The sequence below is a fragment of the Galleria mellonella genome, unplaced genomic scaffold (genome assembly GCF_026898425.1).
Source record: "Galleria mellonella isolate WM207_F2 unplaced genomic scaffold, CSIRO_AGI_GalMel_v1 utg57, whole genome shotgun sequence".
Classification (NCBI taxonomy): domain Eukaryota; kingdom Metazoa; phylum Arthropoda; class Insecta; order Lepidoptera; family Pyralidae; genus Galleria; species Galleria mellonella.
In genome coordinates, this window is record NW_026442119.1 from 10,882,118 (window position 1) to 10,900,464 (window position 18,347).

The following is an 18,347-nucleotide window of genomic DNA, read 5'->3' on the forward strand; positions in this document are numbered from 1 at the left end:
CTGAGGTTCTGGAAAATTGAGTGATTTAGTACGAAGATATCCTCGTCAGTTGGTGTTAAAATTGATGAGATTTTATTATAGAAACATAAAATACATTATTTATACATATAAAGGAAAAGGGCGACTGAAGAAAAGGTGAATAGACTGTGTGAAAGATGATATGCTTAAAAGATAGGCGAGCCCAGAAATGACAATTGATAGGGATTTGTGGAAAAAGAAGACTAATACTGCGCTGATCTCAAAAAAATGGGAAAAGTCATGGCTGTAATTTGATGGTAAATTATAATATGGAATTTGGTATATTGGTAGTGTTTTGGTTACTAGAAATTTCAGAAATTGAAATCGATACAATTTTTGTTGTCGGGTAGATGAAATATCTACTTCAGATTATTACTACATCACCTGTAATATTTTATTTCAATATTATAATTATAAAGCTTATTAATTACAAATATGACATTGTCACTAAAATATGTTAAACATAAAGACTTCGTATTTCGTACGAATTTTAATATAAAATCCAGTCGGAATGAACATACGAAATTTTCCCGTCGTCTGCTTTATTAATTTTGCGTGGCCATTATAATTCCTCTCGACTCTTCCTCCACTCCACAAACAATTTCGCTCAAATACGGCATAATATTGAAATTCACCTGCAATTTTCTTCATTCAACACAATTTAACGTAATTGTTATTTAGTAATAATACTAATAATATTTAATTTGCTTGTTTATTATAATAATAGTTACATATGATACTGGCATAAGTATAATCCTCGTAATTACAATTATTTCTTACGAATACACTACAAATTACATAAAAATACATTTTTTTTTTACAACACAGGGGGCAAACGAGCATGCGGCTCACCTGATGGTAAGTGACTACCGCCGCCTATGATCACCCACAATATCAGCGGCATTGCAGGTGTGCAACATCAAAGTAAAATCCAAAATACCTCTAAGTTTTAAGACGAAGGTCTTTTATCAGTGCGTGTTACCAGTCACGACCTACGAAATGAAAACATGGTCCTACACGGTGGCCCGTATGCAAAAGCTTCAAGTTACTCAGCGAGCATGAAGAGAATGTTTGGAATTTCTTTGCATAATCCGAAATGAGGATATTCCCAGAAAAACCAAAGTGACTGACACAATCTGAAGGATAAGCAAACTGAAATGGCAATGGACTAATCACTTGAAGGTGGCTTGAAGTACTGACAACCGATGGGGAAGAAACGTTCTTTAGTGGCGACCTTGTACGGGCCAACACAATATATCGTCATAGTCGTAGAATACTGACGGATCTGACGAATATTACATATAAAGTTCCGTCAGTATTCTACGACTATGACGATGTGATGACGACCCGAGATGGAGTGACGATCTCAAATGTATTGTAAGGAGTCAGTAGATTCAGGTGGCTCTGGGCCGTTTATGGGGCAGTCTATGGGGTAGACCTATGTTCAATAGTGGACAGTTAATGACTGATATGGTAAGATATAGTAATGACAGATAACGACTAATATGATGATAATGATGACACCGCAAATTGTTAACTTTTTTATATGATACAGGTTAGATTATGTTCCTTTTTATTTTTAAATAATTATATTTTTCTTAAATCATTACTGTGTTAGTAATTTTGTTTGATTGTCCAAACCTATTTTCTTATTTCATAAAGTGAGATTGATGTAGCGCAATAAATAAATTAGTACCATACCCAGACAATAAATTAGGTTTAGAAGTAGATTTTTTTAACGAAATATGAAATTTATATGAATTAAGGTTACCTACACTTACAGATGGGCAAAGCACCGGGTTTAAACCCGGTGCTTTGGTAAAAACCCAATAAACACCCATAAACTCCCATAATCACCCAAAAAAATAGGTTTTTACGTATTTTTTTGAAAATATGTAAGTAATACCAATAAATTATTTTTATAAATTGTATTGATCAATTCTACAATATTAAATAAAACGTTAACTAATAATATTTCAGGAAATTTTAAAAATCTATATATAATAAAATGAAAGTAATTAATTTTCAGTGTTTTCATGTTGCAGTTGATCAACATGTTGGCCTTTTGCTTCCCGTAGATACTTTAAAATTTCTTCATAACACCTCGTTCGCACACATGGCCGTATATATTTAAATTCTTGAGCCACTAACAGTCCGAAATACTCATTTCTTTTATCCTCTTCTCCATAAATTAAGCATTTAGAACAGTTTGTTTCTTCTTTCAGTAAATTTTCTTTTACTTTATCCTCGTTTTTTTTCTTTGTTGCGACGACGCTGGGTAAATCATCTGGACACTGGGTCTCACTATCGCCAAATATATTTGGAGATCGGCTTCGGCTACGGCTTGGCAGACATTTTTTTCTTTCTACAATTTTAAATTAAATTTATTAGAATAAATGCTTCGAACACACGCGATCTAAGTACCTTTTGTGTTTATTATACCTTACCTACCTAGGTATAAAAAGAGTACTTACGTAGATTTTCTTTTATTAACTGTTTTATACGAAGATCTTGATCTCTCAAATTAGCATCCATTTTACTTCCAGTGATTATCAACTAAATTAATAATCCACAAAGTATTAAATAACGTTTTTATGAAATATTTAGCACAAAAACAATACCCTTTAAATATCGATCGTCAGTAACTGTGGCTGACTTACCTATATTCTAGCAAGCAGGACTGCCAGATGTGAAGGGGAAAACCCCAATAAATTGTTGCATGTGACTGATGATGTGAGCATGTTCGTTTCATAATAAAAATGTTGCCAGGTAACCAAAAAGTCGTATGTTTTTGTGCGAATTACGATCATAATCTTTACGATCGTACATTAAAAAATAGACAAATAATAGTATGAGTACGATTTAAATCGTATATCTGTCAACCCTGCTAGCAAGACAGCGACAAAATCACGTTGCATAACAATGTAGCCCAAGCTTATATCTTATGAAATATACGGAAGAGATACGGACTTAGAAAAAACAGAAATGTTGTTCTTTGTGGAAGTCATTGATGAAATTCTATGTATTTTAGCCCGCAAACTTTCTTCAAACAAAAACAGCGCCATCTAGTATCGAGTTCTGTAATTATCTCTTTGTTTATGGATTTGAAGTAAGACCGCCACGCATGCAATACATTATGACTGGGGATTCCCCTATTCGTCGACGCTGAATATGAGGCGACGACAATCACTGTCAAACGTGTTCACTATTACTCTGACTCTGGTAACGTGACTTCCTGGTAACGTGTTAGGTAGGAAAAGCAGTAAAAAAGTGCATATTAAGGGAGCAGATTTGAAATAATATTTATACTTAACAAGAAATAATTAAAGGTAAGTGGATTTTTGAATGATACAATTATATCATGATCACTTAACAATTTTAACTTAAAATTAGATGTATTATTACAAGCTTTTATTTAGCTTGCGTTATGTAAATAAAAGTATGTAGGTATGTTCGTATGTTGATGCAATTATCCTCAATCCTCAACCGACTGGGATAAAATTTTCCATACACGTTTATTTTGGATGATAGTGCATAGTTAGCTGAGAGTCGTCATTGGATAATAATGGTGGATAGCCTAAGATGTGTACTAGATATTTATTTTTAACATAATATGCGTAAGTACCTAATCGAATTAAAGAAGTTGCTGAGAAAAATACAGAACAATACGATAATAAACTAGCGTCTGCGTTTAATCCTCCGAGGAGATGTAATTTTACAAAGGTTTTTTGTATTTATTTTATTATTTTTTTAATAAATTTATTGTAAATAACAAGAAATAATCATTGTAAAAAAATAGGCACTCTATTGTTGAATTTTCGTCAGACCAACTAATCATCGTTCATTTTTTTAGGTTCAATGGGGAGACCTAAAGATTTACGCATATGGGAGCACTACCGTACTTTACCAAACAAGTCTGTTTCTTGCAAGCTTTGTAATAAGGTCTACAAATTCAGTAATGCTGCCAAAATGCTTCAACATCTTATCACTTGTCCAAAATCTCCAGAAACATTAAAAGACTCTATGAAACTTATAAAAGATAGCTCGTCCAAAACCAAAATGTCTGGACTGTCAGAGATAGAGACAAATGATTCTTTTATAAGCCCCTCGTCGTCTGCTAACACTACAATAAATGCTGAGTTTCAAGACACCGATGATCATATAAAAACAGAATTAGCGAGAGCTATATTTGTAACAGGGACGCCATTATCGATGGTGCAACATCCTTTATGGATACAATTTTTCGAAAAATTGCAACCAAAATTTAAAATACCTTCACGTAAAGCTTTAGCGACAAAATACTTAGATAAAATATATAGAGAAATGCGTTTTGAGTTAAATGAGGAACTAAATGCTTGTAGTTACTTACACCTTCAGTGCGATGGCTGGTCTAATTTAAGAAATGAAGGAATAATAAACTTTCTTATATCAAAACCTCAACCTGCATACGTTAAAAGTTTGAATACAGAAAGTAATCCTCACACTAGTGAATACCTTAGCCAAGAAGTTGAAAAAGTAATGAAAGTGTATGGAGCAAATAAGTTTCTTGTACTTATTGGCGATAACGCTAGAAATATACAAAAGGCATTCGAATTAACAAAACTCAAATATCCACATGTTGTTCCTCTCGGTTGCTGTGCACATATCCTTAACTTGTTGTGCCAAGATATTGTAAAGATACAAGAAGTAACTGTGTTTATTATGCAAGCCATAAATATAATAAAAACTATTAAAAGGAGTCAACGATTAAGTTCCTTGTTGATAAAATCAAGGCAGGGTGAAGATTCTACACAAACACTAAAATTGCCTTGTGCTACAAGATGGGGAAGTCATGTTACTTCGTTAAAAAGTTTGAAAGCAAATAAGATAGCTTTGCAAATATTAACAGTTAGAGAAGATGTGGTAATTTCAAGAGATATTAAAGATTTAATTCTAAGTGATGATTTCTGGACGAAGACAGGGGAATGTATAAGTATTTTGGAACCAGTCACTGAAAGCATATTTTACTTAGAGAGCGACCAGAATCGTTTGCATCGCACATACATTACATTTAGAGATGTACAAGCTAAGATACGTTTTGCATTAAATGAGATTTCGACATTGAGCGAAGAAAGCAAACAGCAGATTCTAACATCAGTATCTTCAAGATGCAATATGGCAATGAGGCCAATACATTTTGCAGCATATATTCTAGACCCCAGGACTCTAGGAGTCGAACTTACTCAAGAGGAAGAACTTAAGGGTATGAAGTTTATCTACAATTTAAGCCAACACTTAAGTTTGTCAAATGTAATGGCAGATTTGGCGTGTTATAAAGCTAAAGAAAACTTTTGGGCCAGAGGATTTGTATGGAGCTCATTAGATAGCATTGAGCCCCTAATATGGTGGAAAGGTATTTGTGGTTCCACTGAGTTAAGCAAAGTAGCGATTCGTATTCTATCAGCTCCCTGTACTTCGGCAGCCACTGAGCGTTCCTTTAGTATCCAAGGCTACATACATAATAACAAAAGAAATCGACTTACAACTGAAAGAACTGAAAAAATTTCATTCATTTGTTATAACTGGAATCTTAAACATAAAGCTGAATGCGAGGACATTCAGTTTAATGAAGAAAATACCTTAGAAGCTTTCATTGAGCAAGTAAATGAACATAACAGTTTAGACGAAATAGAGCCTATCGAACCTATACAATTCATCGCTTGTAATAACTCTGAATCTGACAGTGATTGACTGTAGTTTTACATTTTACTTTCATCTCTTTCTTAATAAACTCAAAATCAAATTAAAAGTTTTTTATTCTGTAGGCTGCATAATAATATTGTCTATGTCCAGTATAGTGGACGTCTTGCGGCTGAGATGACGATGATGAAGTACAAAATCATAAACACCCAAAAATTTGGGTGTTTATGGGGTTTAAACCCAATAAACCCAAAACACCCGGTTTTTACCCACCAGACTTTAAACCCACCCAGGTGGATTGCCCATCTCTACCTACACTGCATCTTCAGATATAAACCTACATATATATATATATATATATATATATATATATATATATATATATATATATATATATATACCTATAGTAAAAAGCTTCATATGAATTTAAATAACTATGTTAAGGTATACATTTAATTCATTGAAAGAAATACGTGTAAATAAATAATAATAAGAAAAAAACACTGCTTTAGAGAAAAATATTCTTTTGTATTTTAGTTAGGCGTGTGGTCCCAACATAGAATGTACCATCTCTTTCCGTGAGTGTTATAAGAGGCAAGGGAACTTGATGGTCGAGAGATGGGCAGCAGCGTCCCTTTTAAAACGTCATCAAAAGTCTTACTGCGTTTGCCAACCCGTCTATCAAGCGTGGCAACTACTAGCAAAACCCCCCTTATGAGAGAGGCCTATATTCAGCAGTGGACTGTTAATGACTGATATGACGATGATAACGATGATTTAATTTCAGTAAGTAAATCAGTTAAGAATCAAGAAAATGTTCATATAAAAACACGAAAAAAAAACCAGTTCCTTCCTTTGTTAATGTCGCATTGTAATTTGAATATTACAGTGTAAAGTACTCTTTTCTTTCGATTCTTTTGTTGAAAGGAAATAACGTATACGTCTTCGGAACAACTTTCATCATTCACGGCGATGATTGCGAGACCTGACTCTTAAGAGCGTTCGGTTTCTTTTCAGTCGTAAAAAGTTTTGTATTTCGGTAGCAGAACTCGTTGTTTCCTCCGGGTAATTGGCGAGTCGGAGAGAGCTGAAGGGTTCCCAAAGTCGCTTGACACAGATCCCGCTGCAATTCAGCGCTGGAAATGTTTATTTCGGATAATACTCGTACTACTACCACTGTACCCAATTTAAAGTTGACGTGTGTATGGTTTTATTTTGATAATAAAACAAAAATAATAAACACATAACTGTAATATCGGGTGTAATAGTCATAAGTTGTTATTTCTCTAATGCGTGTAAACATTATTTTCCATCGTTGGAAGATGATTATACAATACACACCAATATATAGAAAAAAAAAAACAATTATTATTTATGACGTACTAATTATTTACTTTATCTACGGTATAAGTAAGTAAAATTGTGTTCCACAAAACCGACTTCAATTGAAGCAAAACCAGTTATTTTGATTAACGAAACTACTGAACTGATTTTGATAAAACTTCTATAGGACTAATCTGTAAGGATTTACACCTTACAGATTAGTTACTTTAGTTCCTTTCAAACAAGAAAAAAATAATTCTAAGACAGTTTAACAGTTTGACAGTTAACTAACGGTGTTATATTTGTTACAAACATAAAAAAAAAAAAACAAATTGAGAACTTCCTTCTTTTAAAGCCGATTTATAAATAACAAACACTAATACATACTGAGTATCCATCTACTATTTTCATTTACGTATCTATATGTCTTTACTATGACTATATAGTAATCATTAATAATAATATAATAATAATGTAATTTATGTCTCTATAAATTTATTGTCAATTTACAGACAAACCTCAATTTAATTCTATACAATAGTACATTGATAAAATGTCGAACCTAAATTTGATTTCATATTTAATATAATATTCATTAAACCGCTTTATACAAGTCTATTTGAAATAGTACTTTAATATTTTAATCACGTTTCCATTGATTAGCACATTAATGAAGTTCGTTAGGCAGAATTTGAGCTACAAAGCAGCTGAAAGGCTAATTAATACAATATATATTCTAATTATTATCATCGACTATTGGACTTCTATGAAAATAGACAACGTGGAAAACTTTTTTCTCTCCTTCTACAGATAGGTTCATTAAACAAAACAAATAAAAAAATATAATATTTTCAATATATCCTTTCTCTAATTAATCTAAAAATACACAACCTAAATTCCTGCATTTCGAATGCTAAAATTTTTAATAATAAAGCAGGAATGTCTTATGAGATTGAAAGAATTTACTGAGATTCCTATGGGAACTGGGACAACGGATTCCGTGCGAGCGAATATGGTAAACATCTAGTAGTATAATATACCAATTATCATAGACAAGTGCCAGAGAAACCCAATTAATATTTGTGAATTTATGCCTAAAGTGTAATTCAGAACAATCAGCCAGTGATGCACATTAATGAATTCATATTATTGGCATAGTTTAATATGCAGATTCTAAAAATCCTATAACTTTTAGACTTTGTTTATTGATAGAAGTGAAAAATGTGATTTTTAAATCACAATGACATCACGTATATGTTTGGGCTAGTTTAATGGTGATAATCCGATACCGGTTGCATCGCACGGCTTAAAGGTCATTTTACCACACAAAAGAGTGCTGTCGCATAGTACCTGAACGCAACTACGTCCAAATTTATAAAAAAAAAGTAATATTCCAGACAATTTATCATATTGAAGACTAGGCAGCATGGTCTCCGACCTTAGCCTGTTCCACAACGGAACAAACGTACTAAAAAAAAAGAAAAAAAGTAATATGGCGTTGGCGTGAAAAGTGATCATGAGTTGTTAGCAGCATACGCTCTGTTTTGTGTATTTGTTTTATAATAAAGGACGTCTAAGTGAAATTCATAGTTTGCTACGACATGGTTTTGTGTGCAACTTATTATATTTAATAATAAGACTAAGTTTCTATTAATGAAAAACTGATATGTGTGTCATGGACATGTGAAGTACCCGACATCACGCCACCCTATACAAATACAACATTTATGCGTGCTCCGGAGCCCGTGAGGATCCTTAGCTGCGCCGTGGAGAAAGACAGTAAACCCAGGAGGCAGGTGAACCAGCACATCACAGAGGTACGATTAATTTAAGTTGTTGCGAACTGCATACCGGTCTAGGAAAGTCATCGTTAACCGCCCTCTCTGCCGACCCTTGGACTTTTAGTTTTTCGCCCACACATGTAATAAGTTCCTCAAAAATCACTATAAATAACATAACACGAATTTTATCATATTCCTTGACTTATATCATAATATAGGATGGTTTTCTTCTGTTTAGAACCGTTTATTATTTTTATTTAACTGTCATTGACTAAATAATTGGTATTCTGAAATAACAAAATTTAGCTACCAATATCATTTGCTACTTCATTAAAAGGAGGAGACTGATACAACAACTCGGTATATAAGCGTTATTTTTTCTAAAATTCTTTGAAATACTTTTTTTTTTCATTGTAACACTGCTACCTAACAAATTTGTTAATATGCCTACATTTCAATTTGAAGTATGTAACACTAGAAAGACAGGATATAGATCTCAGAAGTTATAATACTTGTGGGTTATCATATGAATCATAATATAGTTTGTAATTTAATAATTATTTATGTCTATAGAAAACGATTAACGCTTTCCATCAGATGTGTAAAAAACAATCACCATTAGGTTGTATCGTGAGGTAAATCACGCACTTCTGAAAGTTAGTACATACTAATATATGTTTGTGAATAAATTATATTTTAACACATTAAAACTGAGGAAGGATCAAAGAAATGATTGCCGCTGTAATGCAATGTGTCCAAACACAACTGAAGTACACAACAGACTAGATTATCCATTTTAAGACCGACCACTTTGAACTCAAGGGACTAATACTGCTATGATATCTGCGCTGCCACTAGACGTACTTTGTTCTTATGAGAAAAACTACAAACACAAGTATTCTAATACAAAAAAGGTTCTAAGTAAATCTGGCGTCATTTTCGACTAGTGACATTTTATACGGGCACGGTATATGTCACTATATAGCTGAATAGTATCGCTATAAAATCGTGCTTTTTTTATACTACTATGATGACAAATAATCAAATGGCTCGTCTGATGGTAAACAGTGACCATAGTCTATATACTTCCTTATATAAAAGTACTCCATTCATGTACTTTATATATTATTATATATACCTTATTTTATTGATAATGAATATTATTTACTATTCTATTGTAACGGTATAATCGTACCGCCATGATATAACAGAAAAAAACCACTTTTAATAAATTTACAGAAATTTGCACACGAACATGCACGGTCACGACCGTGATATTCTTGGAGAAAATTGAAGGCATGTTCAGGCAATTGCTTAGCAGCGTTTTCAAAGGCGATTTTTTTTATCCAAATCCTCTCTCTTTTTTTATTAATATTATAAATGTAAACGCTTGTAATCATTAATGGATAAGTGTATAAATAAATGTTTGTTACTCTTTCACGCAAAAAACTATTACATCATTTTGAATAAAATTTGGTACACGGTATATCCTAACTCAGCGCATAGATACTTCATGTATTGATTTACTCGGGTGAAGCCATGAGATACAGCTAGTTTCAAATATGTTTTCACCAAATCAATACAATTTTCATCACTTTTACCCAATCACACACTCCTGTTGGTTTTCACTATATCATACCATGTAAATAACCACTATTCGTACGACGACGAAAATATTTCATATTTCTTCCTTTTTGTTGGTACAATATTCTGTAGAATTATAATAATTATATACTGTTATTATATAATTATTATTATAATAATTATATACTGTTATATAATTTACCCGAACTGTCAAAAAAATTACCCAAACTAATCCATATCTATTTTATTATTCTCGAAACATTTTTTCAATAATTTCATTCCTCTAAAATTTACGGGTAAATACTTTATCTACCAACACAGTTATTTAGAAACAATAATACGAATTTTTTTTTAAAACGGGAGCAAACGAACATGTGAATCCCCTGATGGTAAGTGACTATCGTTCCTTTGATCACCCGCAACACCAGAGGCATTGCAGGTATGCTGCCGGCCAAATAAAATTTTATAAATTATAAAAGGGCTTTATTACTAATTCTTACACGCATTAATATACAAAAAGGTACATAATATATTCCTTATATAGTGTACATTACGAATACTTGTAAAACATTAATATTAAGTTAAACATGACATTTGCTTGTGTAAATGTCACTACAATCTATTTCACTACCACATGTTTTACGTTACATATATATTGATAGAACAAGGAGGTATATTAACTCCAGTTAATAAAATATTATTCTCCTACATTGCTAGCTTTATACCCATTTCAAACATTATTAATGAATTTATTTCTTTTGTTTCAGTAACGACAAATATCACAAATGAGCTTCGTTGATTGTAAGTAAAAGTAACCATTCAAACTATTTCTTATTATTCAGCGATAATTAAAAAAAGTTTGTTTGAAAACACTTTAAAAATAAACTTTTATAATTTAAGCCGTCATCTTGAATCGGCGGCCATGTTGAATTTGATGAGTTTAGTCACTGTCGCTTTAACCTTTTTTTTTACTCTTCAAGCCCTTTTATTTGATGGTAAAAAAAGGAAATTCAAAAAATCCATGACCCGCCATCTTGTATCGGCGGCCATTTTGAAAATATTACAGTGTTGAATATTGCCTACTGTTTTGTCACTAACACGAAAAATATATGGTCAGTCGAATGTAAAGAGGTGGTTCTAATTCAGCTTGCAAGATTTGACCTAAACAAAAAAGGTACAATGTAAGTTAAATAAAAGCTTATAAGTGAGAAAGAGCAAGATGTAACTTTAAATTAAACATCTATTTGTCATAAAATGAGGTATCATTTCTTGGAATATTGTAAAACATAAATTACTCCTTTTCAGAGTCACGACAGTAAAATATTTCCGTGGAAATATTTAAATATTTAACGAAGATCAATGTTAATATTATCTTTGATTAATTTTTGTAATTATCTACTACTGTAATATACTCAAATATCACCCATTTTTTTAATGAGTGAAAATGAAATAATGATACCTTGTGCTTTATCGGTATGCACTGGCGGGGCACCAGAGTGGGATGACAGGTGGTGATGAAGCAGGTCGGTTAGCCCATCGTGGTTAATAATTGTAAATTCGCTTCCGATTCCAAGGGGAACCGCATGGAGTTCACCTTAATTTGCCGAATGAGGTATTGCTATCAATGGGGCATCTAGACCCCCTTACTGACAATCCATTTCTCTCCTAACTTCTTCCATATTCTACCTGACACAAAATATATATAAATATCCATATTAATATCTAATATCATTATACGGACCTGAATCAGTGTACTGAATCACGGAAAAAAACATTTGTTATTTCTTACCAAGCATGCCACCTACTGGCAAAACCCCCTAGGGAGAGACTTATGTTCAGCAGTGGACAATTAAAGCCTGATGATATGATGATAATGATTTCTTACCATAAAATATGAATAAATTTCGAGCCAAATATCTATTCTAAGAAAAATATCAAGATCATTAATCACACTTCACTAAACACAACAATTGTAGAACAAATTGACTTGAACCTAGATTTCGATAAAATTTTTTAGGCACAGTTATTCCATTTATTGATCAACGAAGAATAATGATACCGGTCTCGATGGAAGACAGTGCAAAATATAAAAGCCTAAAAAATATACTTCTCGTAGAAGGACATTGCTAAAAGATTACTTCATCAAAGAGAATTTTATTTGTATAACAAGACGAGAACAAGTCTCGACAAGTTGGATATTTTTCTTTATTTGCTTTAATGAAACTCTACGCTTTTTAAATGAGTTTTTGTACTAAAATGTATTTTGATGCTATGTTTCAAGGTTTAGAATTCCGTACGTAATTCGTAACATACATTATAAAGAGCGTCAACTTTATTATTTGACGCCCAACGAGGTGTAACGACGCAATGCGAATTTGTGAGCCATCGCGCGAAAACGCACGTATTCGCACGTCCAGATCTTGATGATAGAATAAATTGATCTGAGTCCATCCAATATCGTTGACGTTTGATACGTCAATTCGCTGGACTCCGATCGCTCGACCACGCGTGAATATTTTTATGTCTTACTGGTCACCCGCTTCATACGGATGAACAATTTTTTTTACTTTTCGATAAAGTTTTTCAAGTATTTTCTTTTCTACAGACGTTATCCGGACAATACAACAAAATGCTAAATTAGTGCAGCCGTTCTGAGACAATTCGCTTACATACATTTAATAACTGATTTTTATTTACGAGTATATAAATAAACAATATTTGCTTATATAAATATGGACAATATTTAATAGAAATATACTCAATATATTAAGAAAACAAACAATAAGTATGCATAGCGACGCGTAAGCGACGCAACTCAATGCCAATATTACTCGTATATTTGAATGGTTTTGTCTACACATTTACTTGTTTCATCGTCCTGCTGATCTTTTCCCTTTAATTATGGTCATCATCTCAATAATCTCTCATACCTCTAACATTCATTTTCACACAACTTATCGATCTTTTTTTACGCTTACTCTTTCCTTCTATTTATCCAAAGTTTAGATATATAGATACATGGATAGTATATTTATACTACTTACATCACAAAAATAACGATAATATGTCAATGCGTTTTTTTTATTAATGGCTGATTTAATAAGGATAGTTCTTATACACATATGTTTGAAATCAGAACAAATTTAGTAACTTAAATCAATCAACTAAAGATATTATAATCCTGGATTAAGTTTTAACAGAAGACGTATTGACATTCCTAACTGCACACCTGCAATGCCGCTGGTGTTGTGGGTGATCATGGGCGGCGGTAGTCACTTACCATCAGGTGAGCCGCATGCTCGTTTGCCCCTTGTGTTGTAAAAAAAAAACATTCCTAACTAATTTCTAATAACAAATAATAAAGTGATTTCATTTTTATTAATAAAAATGTTTTATTAATAAAATGTACAATAGACTAGCGTTTGATCCGGTCGAATATTTTCATTATTAAGGTGCCGGATAAAATATCATAATTACTTCATCCATTAAGATTGAATAGAATACATATTAACATTTTTAATTAATATATAATAATAAATTATAAAGTGATACTTAAATATTTGTTTTTACTATTAATAATAAAAATGTAAAAAAAATTGGCGTTTGATCCCGTGGAATATTTTTATTTTTAAGGTGCCCGATAAAATAATCACTTCATCCGTTTTAATTTAGATATACAGCTATATGTATTATATTTTTAACGTATAACGTTTTGAAGAGGGTCGTTAAGGCAATAAATTTTATTGTAACGAGGGTTTTATTATGTCCGACCGGTACGCACTCTGTACCAGATGGCAATTAACTTACCAACCACCTTAGACTGCTTTTTTAATCAACAAAAACCCAATTAAAACAGGCTTCAGCTTTTGTCTATAGACATACATATAATATTGTCTTAACATTATTCAATAATTTACCTACACCAGTACCAGTAAAACGAAGAAACTAAGAACCTTTTATTAAGATGCTTTTCATATTTGGTTGCGCATAGCAACAGTTTTTGGAGTTTTGATTCTAAATAAATAAGTATTTTTTTCAATGGAATAGTAACCCTATTTGCGCTAATGGTATACGCTGGTGGGACACCAGTGAAGGATGATAGGTAAGATGAAAAGGCAGGTCACTTAGCCCACCGTAAAGAATACGCCAAGAATTCAGCACGATGATTTTCAGGGGAAACCACGTGGAGGTCGTCCTGACAGGGTAAATTGCTAGCAATGAGACTAGTTGTTCGCATTATTAGCAATCCTCTCTCCCCGATAAATAAGAGTTTGGAATATCTTTTTATTTCCTGAATGTGTAGATAGATTTCTTATCTTAAAGACGGTATTTATCCTTGCGCAACTCAAAGCGTGAAACCTAAACTTAAAACTCATTATTCTATAATAGTCCTCTTAAAGATGAAATAAAGTAATTTAAAAAACATAGACATGATTTTGTAGACTTCGGGAAACCGTTATGTGTTTTCATCAACACATTACAGGTCCTAAGGCCGTCACAATGAATTCTATGATGCCATGATGCTGTTCATGACACTTTCCATCAACAGGCTAACAGATAGTGGAAAGTGAAAATTTGTAAATATTTTCAGATATTTGCATATATTTTAATCACAAATTAATGGATTAATTTGAATGAAATACGTATAAAGATGGGCATATCCTGAATTAAAATATAGAATACTCTTTATATTAATGCATGTAAACAAAACTACAAGACACAGTTAGTTTATAACATTAGTAGGAAGCGGGACATTTATATATTTCTTCGTGTTCTTATCTCCTTTGTAAGCAAAATAATATCTTGGCAACATAATCTAATATCCTGAATATATCCGTAGAACTCAAGTTAGAGATACTATTTACAATTCTCTATGGCCTGAGATTTATTGTTTCACATTTTTCTTGTGCTTATCTTTTTTACTGTTGAAGGATAAAAATATACATTATCTGTGCGTACTCTCGTACTTTATGGTGTCATATTTCACTCTACATAATGATGTAGGCCTGTATTTTGAAATTAGAATAAATGTCGATTATGTACGATAATGTTTATAATATAAACATACCAGGTGAATGTTAGTTACAATTAAATAAAAGTTGATCTGATGGAAATAAGGTAGGCTAAGTATTATTATCTAAACTGAACCTCCACTAATACAACCTGCTCCTTACACTGTTACGGTATAAATTTAATTCCTTACACTAACAGTATAAGGAATTAAATTTATACCGTATTAGAGGCTCTTATTTTAATAATTTTTTTATTATTTATTATTATTATTAAAATTTTTTAGAAATATTTTTTGAGAAAAAATTTTAGTGCCAGATTTTTGTTATATAATGATCCATTGCTAATATCTTAATAACATTTATACTATGTATTCCTACATCAGAAGTTAGAACTATTCGTTAATTTTCCAAAACAATATTAATATGTATTTCAATATTACCAAATGATTATTCCGATTGTTTTTTTTTTTTTACAACACTGGGGGCAAACGAGCGTGCAGCTCACCTGATGTTAAGTGACTACCGCCGCCCATGACCATCCACAGCACCAAAAGCATTGCAGGTGTTCTGCCGGCCTTTTAAAAAGGAATATGCTATTTTCATGAATGTTTAAAAATGCTCTAATGGAAAACTAAAGCTTAACCATATAACATTACACGTAATCTAATACTAAAAATTTTGTGTCCATAATTTACTTTCGAAGTTTCGAAATATTTTTGACTATTAAAATCCATTTTTAGTGATAACTTAATTTTCAAAATTAACAAAGTTGACGCTGCCCTCATTTCGGTATAAACACTCTTAAAACAAGAATAAACACATCCCAAGTTCTAAATATAAAATTCCAATTAAAACTATAACAAGTTAATTTAAATACTAAAGGCAATAATCCCTATTGTTGAAAGGTAGAATTCGGTACAGAATTACAACGTCAATCCCTGTAAAGTTCCGTTATCTCATCTATGTATACGACGACCTAAACCGATCACGATTACCATGAAAAGTTGAGAATAAAAGCGAGCTAACCCTCTAGGGTTGTTAGCTACGTACTCGGATAACATAAAGATATGCATTTACATTTTTAGGATTCCATCGCGCCTTCATTTTGTACGAAATTCAAAATAGTGGAGATTCGCAATTGAGTTTCTTCTTGCTGTAATCATTTAATGTAATGAAATATTCAAATTTGAAGCCCCCTAATACGAAATGAATTAATACGACGAGATTCATATATTTTAACTGATTGACAATTTTACTGAACTAGATGTCATTTTGCGGAAGTCCATATCATCGGTTAGTTAATTAGAATTATTTTGTTTAATTCCGCTACCATTAGTATATGTGCGATTGCCACCCTCCTTTTTGGAGAAGACCTATGTTCAACAGTGGGCAATTAACAACTAATATGATAATGATAATGATGTTTTAAAAAATTAAAAACTTAAAAAAAAAACTAAATTTGTGAAATCAAATTTTAAAACTAGTCTTTTAGTCGCCTATTTTTTTTTTATCTATATAATTAAACAGACTACTACTCGCAGGGAGAGTGTCACGTTCTGGTATCTCGAGTTTCTAATATCTTCATACACGAAGACCTCTAACGTAACTAAAACTAATTAAACAAACTAAAAGAAGAAAGTTCCTCTTAATATAACCGAAATAATAGTTACTATACTCTTATATCGTCCGTATGTCATATAGGAAGGTGAAGTTAAACATAAAACATTTTACGAGTACAAATTAAATTTGTCTCTTAATATACTCTTAACTTTCAAATGAAATGGATCCTTATACTGAATTCATTTACTGTCAAGGGAATTAAAGTTTATTGTCGTATTTTCTTGATGAAAAAAATATTATAACAATATATACTTTAGATATTTTTTATAGCCTTGGACGTATAATTGTGCCCTCTGGTCCCAAACTAAGCTGAGTTTGTAGGGCTATTACAATTTATAAAAATATTTAAATATGTTTTTCTGTAAATAATTTTATTGTTCGATTAAAAACTAGTTATTTCTTAGACACATTAGATTTAGTTTTACAAACAAACGGCTTCGCTTCACTTTTCACAATATTAATAAGAAAGCAAATCCTGGCGATTGCAAAATGAATTACCAAAACCAATTCAGAATTATACAAGATAGCCAAAAATCCGGTGTATATTTAATCTTGATTTAATACAAATAAATTCTTTCATTGATTTTTCTACTCCTGAAATCCACAGGTTACACGCACGTGGAGAAGTTGCGAGTAAAAGGTAATCTTCTTTAAAACAGTCACCTACACCACGTGTATGCGATGTAGCGCGCTACTGTTTAAGTTTTACAAGTTAATTCAGACTTGAGCTCACAAAGGCATTGTTACTACGTGCTCGGTGAAATATCTACGTGTCTGTATTAACTGTAATTTGAAATATTACTATAAGTTTGTAGTTAAAATAAAATATTACTTCGAACTGCGATTTATCATATTTTATTTCAATGTACTAAGTACCAGTTTAACTTATGTGTATATTAGTCGTGAAAGCTCAACTAGTTCCGGTACTATTCAGGACCCTTAGTCATGAGCAGCTGTGACACGAGCGCCAGCCTAAAATATATTGCGTACTTACGAAACTTTTAACATTAAAATTTGTTTTACACATAACCGTAAACTATTTAATAAAAACAGATATTTGTTGTTCTTTGTGATATTTTATATATGAAATATTATGACCTTCTATAGACTACTAATCGATTGCGGCTCGAATGAGCTTGTTTGTTACTACAAAGATAAAATCAAACTTACAATAAATACATAAAGAAGCCTTTATAAATATGATATATTTTAGAAATGGGATTCATTAAAGAATTATAAAATAATGCGAAGAGTCTCGAAATTTCAAACTTTGATATAGTTAATCGATTTTTTGGCTTTAAAATAGTTTTATTTTTTAATAACGCAGTAT

The 18,347-nt window shown here is 31.8% G+C and overlaps 2 protein-coding genes across 2 annotated transcripts in view; both read left to right on the top strand.

Moving 5' to 3' along the window:
• Nucleotides 1–1,810: 1,810 nt before the first annotated feature.
• On the top strand, nucleotides 1,811–6,009 carry LOC128201645 (uncharacterized). The gene is made up of 2 exons (XM_052899231.1): nucleotides 1,811–3,347; nucleotides 3,872–6,009. The coding sequence occupies exon 2, from the start codon at nucleotides 3,877–3,879 to the stop codon at nucleotides 5,746–5,748; it is 1,872 nt and encodes a 623-aa protein (XP_052755191.1). The 5' UTR covers nucleotides 1,811–3,347; nucleotides 3,872–3,876; the 3' UTR covers nucleotides 5,749–6,009.
• Nucleotides 6,010–8,747: 2,738 nt separating this feature from the next.
• The window catches only part of LOC113509840 (calsenilin), a 162,130-nt gene continuing 152,530 nt past the window's right edge, over nucleotides 8,748–18,347 (top strand). Inside the window, exon 1 of the mRNA XM_052899418.1 lies at nucleotides 8,748–8,837. Within this exon, the coding sequence (XP_052755378.1) occupies nucleotides 8,748–8,837 (90 nt within the window). The remainder of the gene's footprint in view (nucleotides 8,838–18,347) is intronic.

Excerpts from the sequence above, each read along its gene's own strand:
- LOC128201645 (XM_052899231.1), top strand. The coding sequence starts at position 3,877 with ATGGGGAGACCTAAAGATTTACGCATATGGGAGCACTACCGTACTTTA.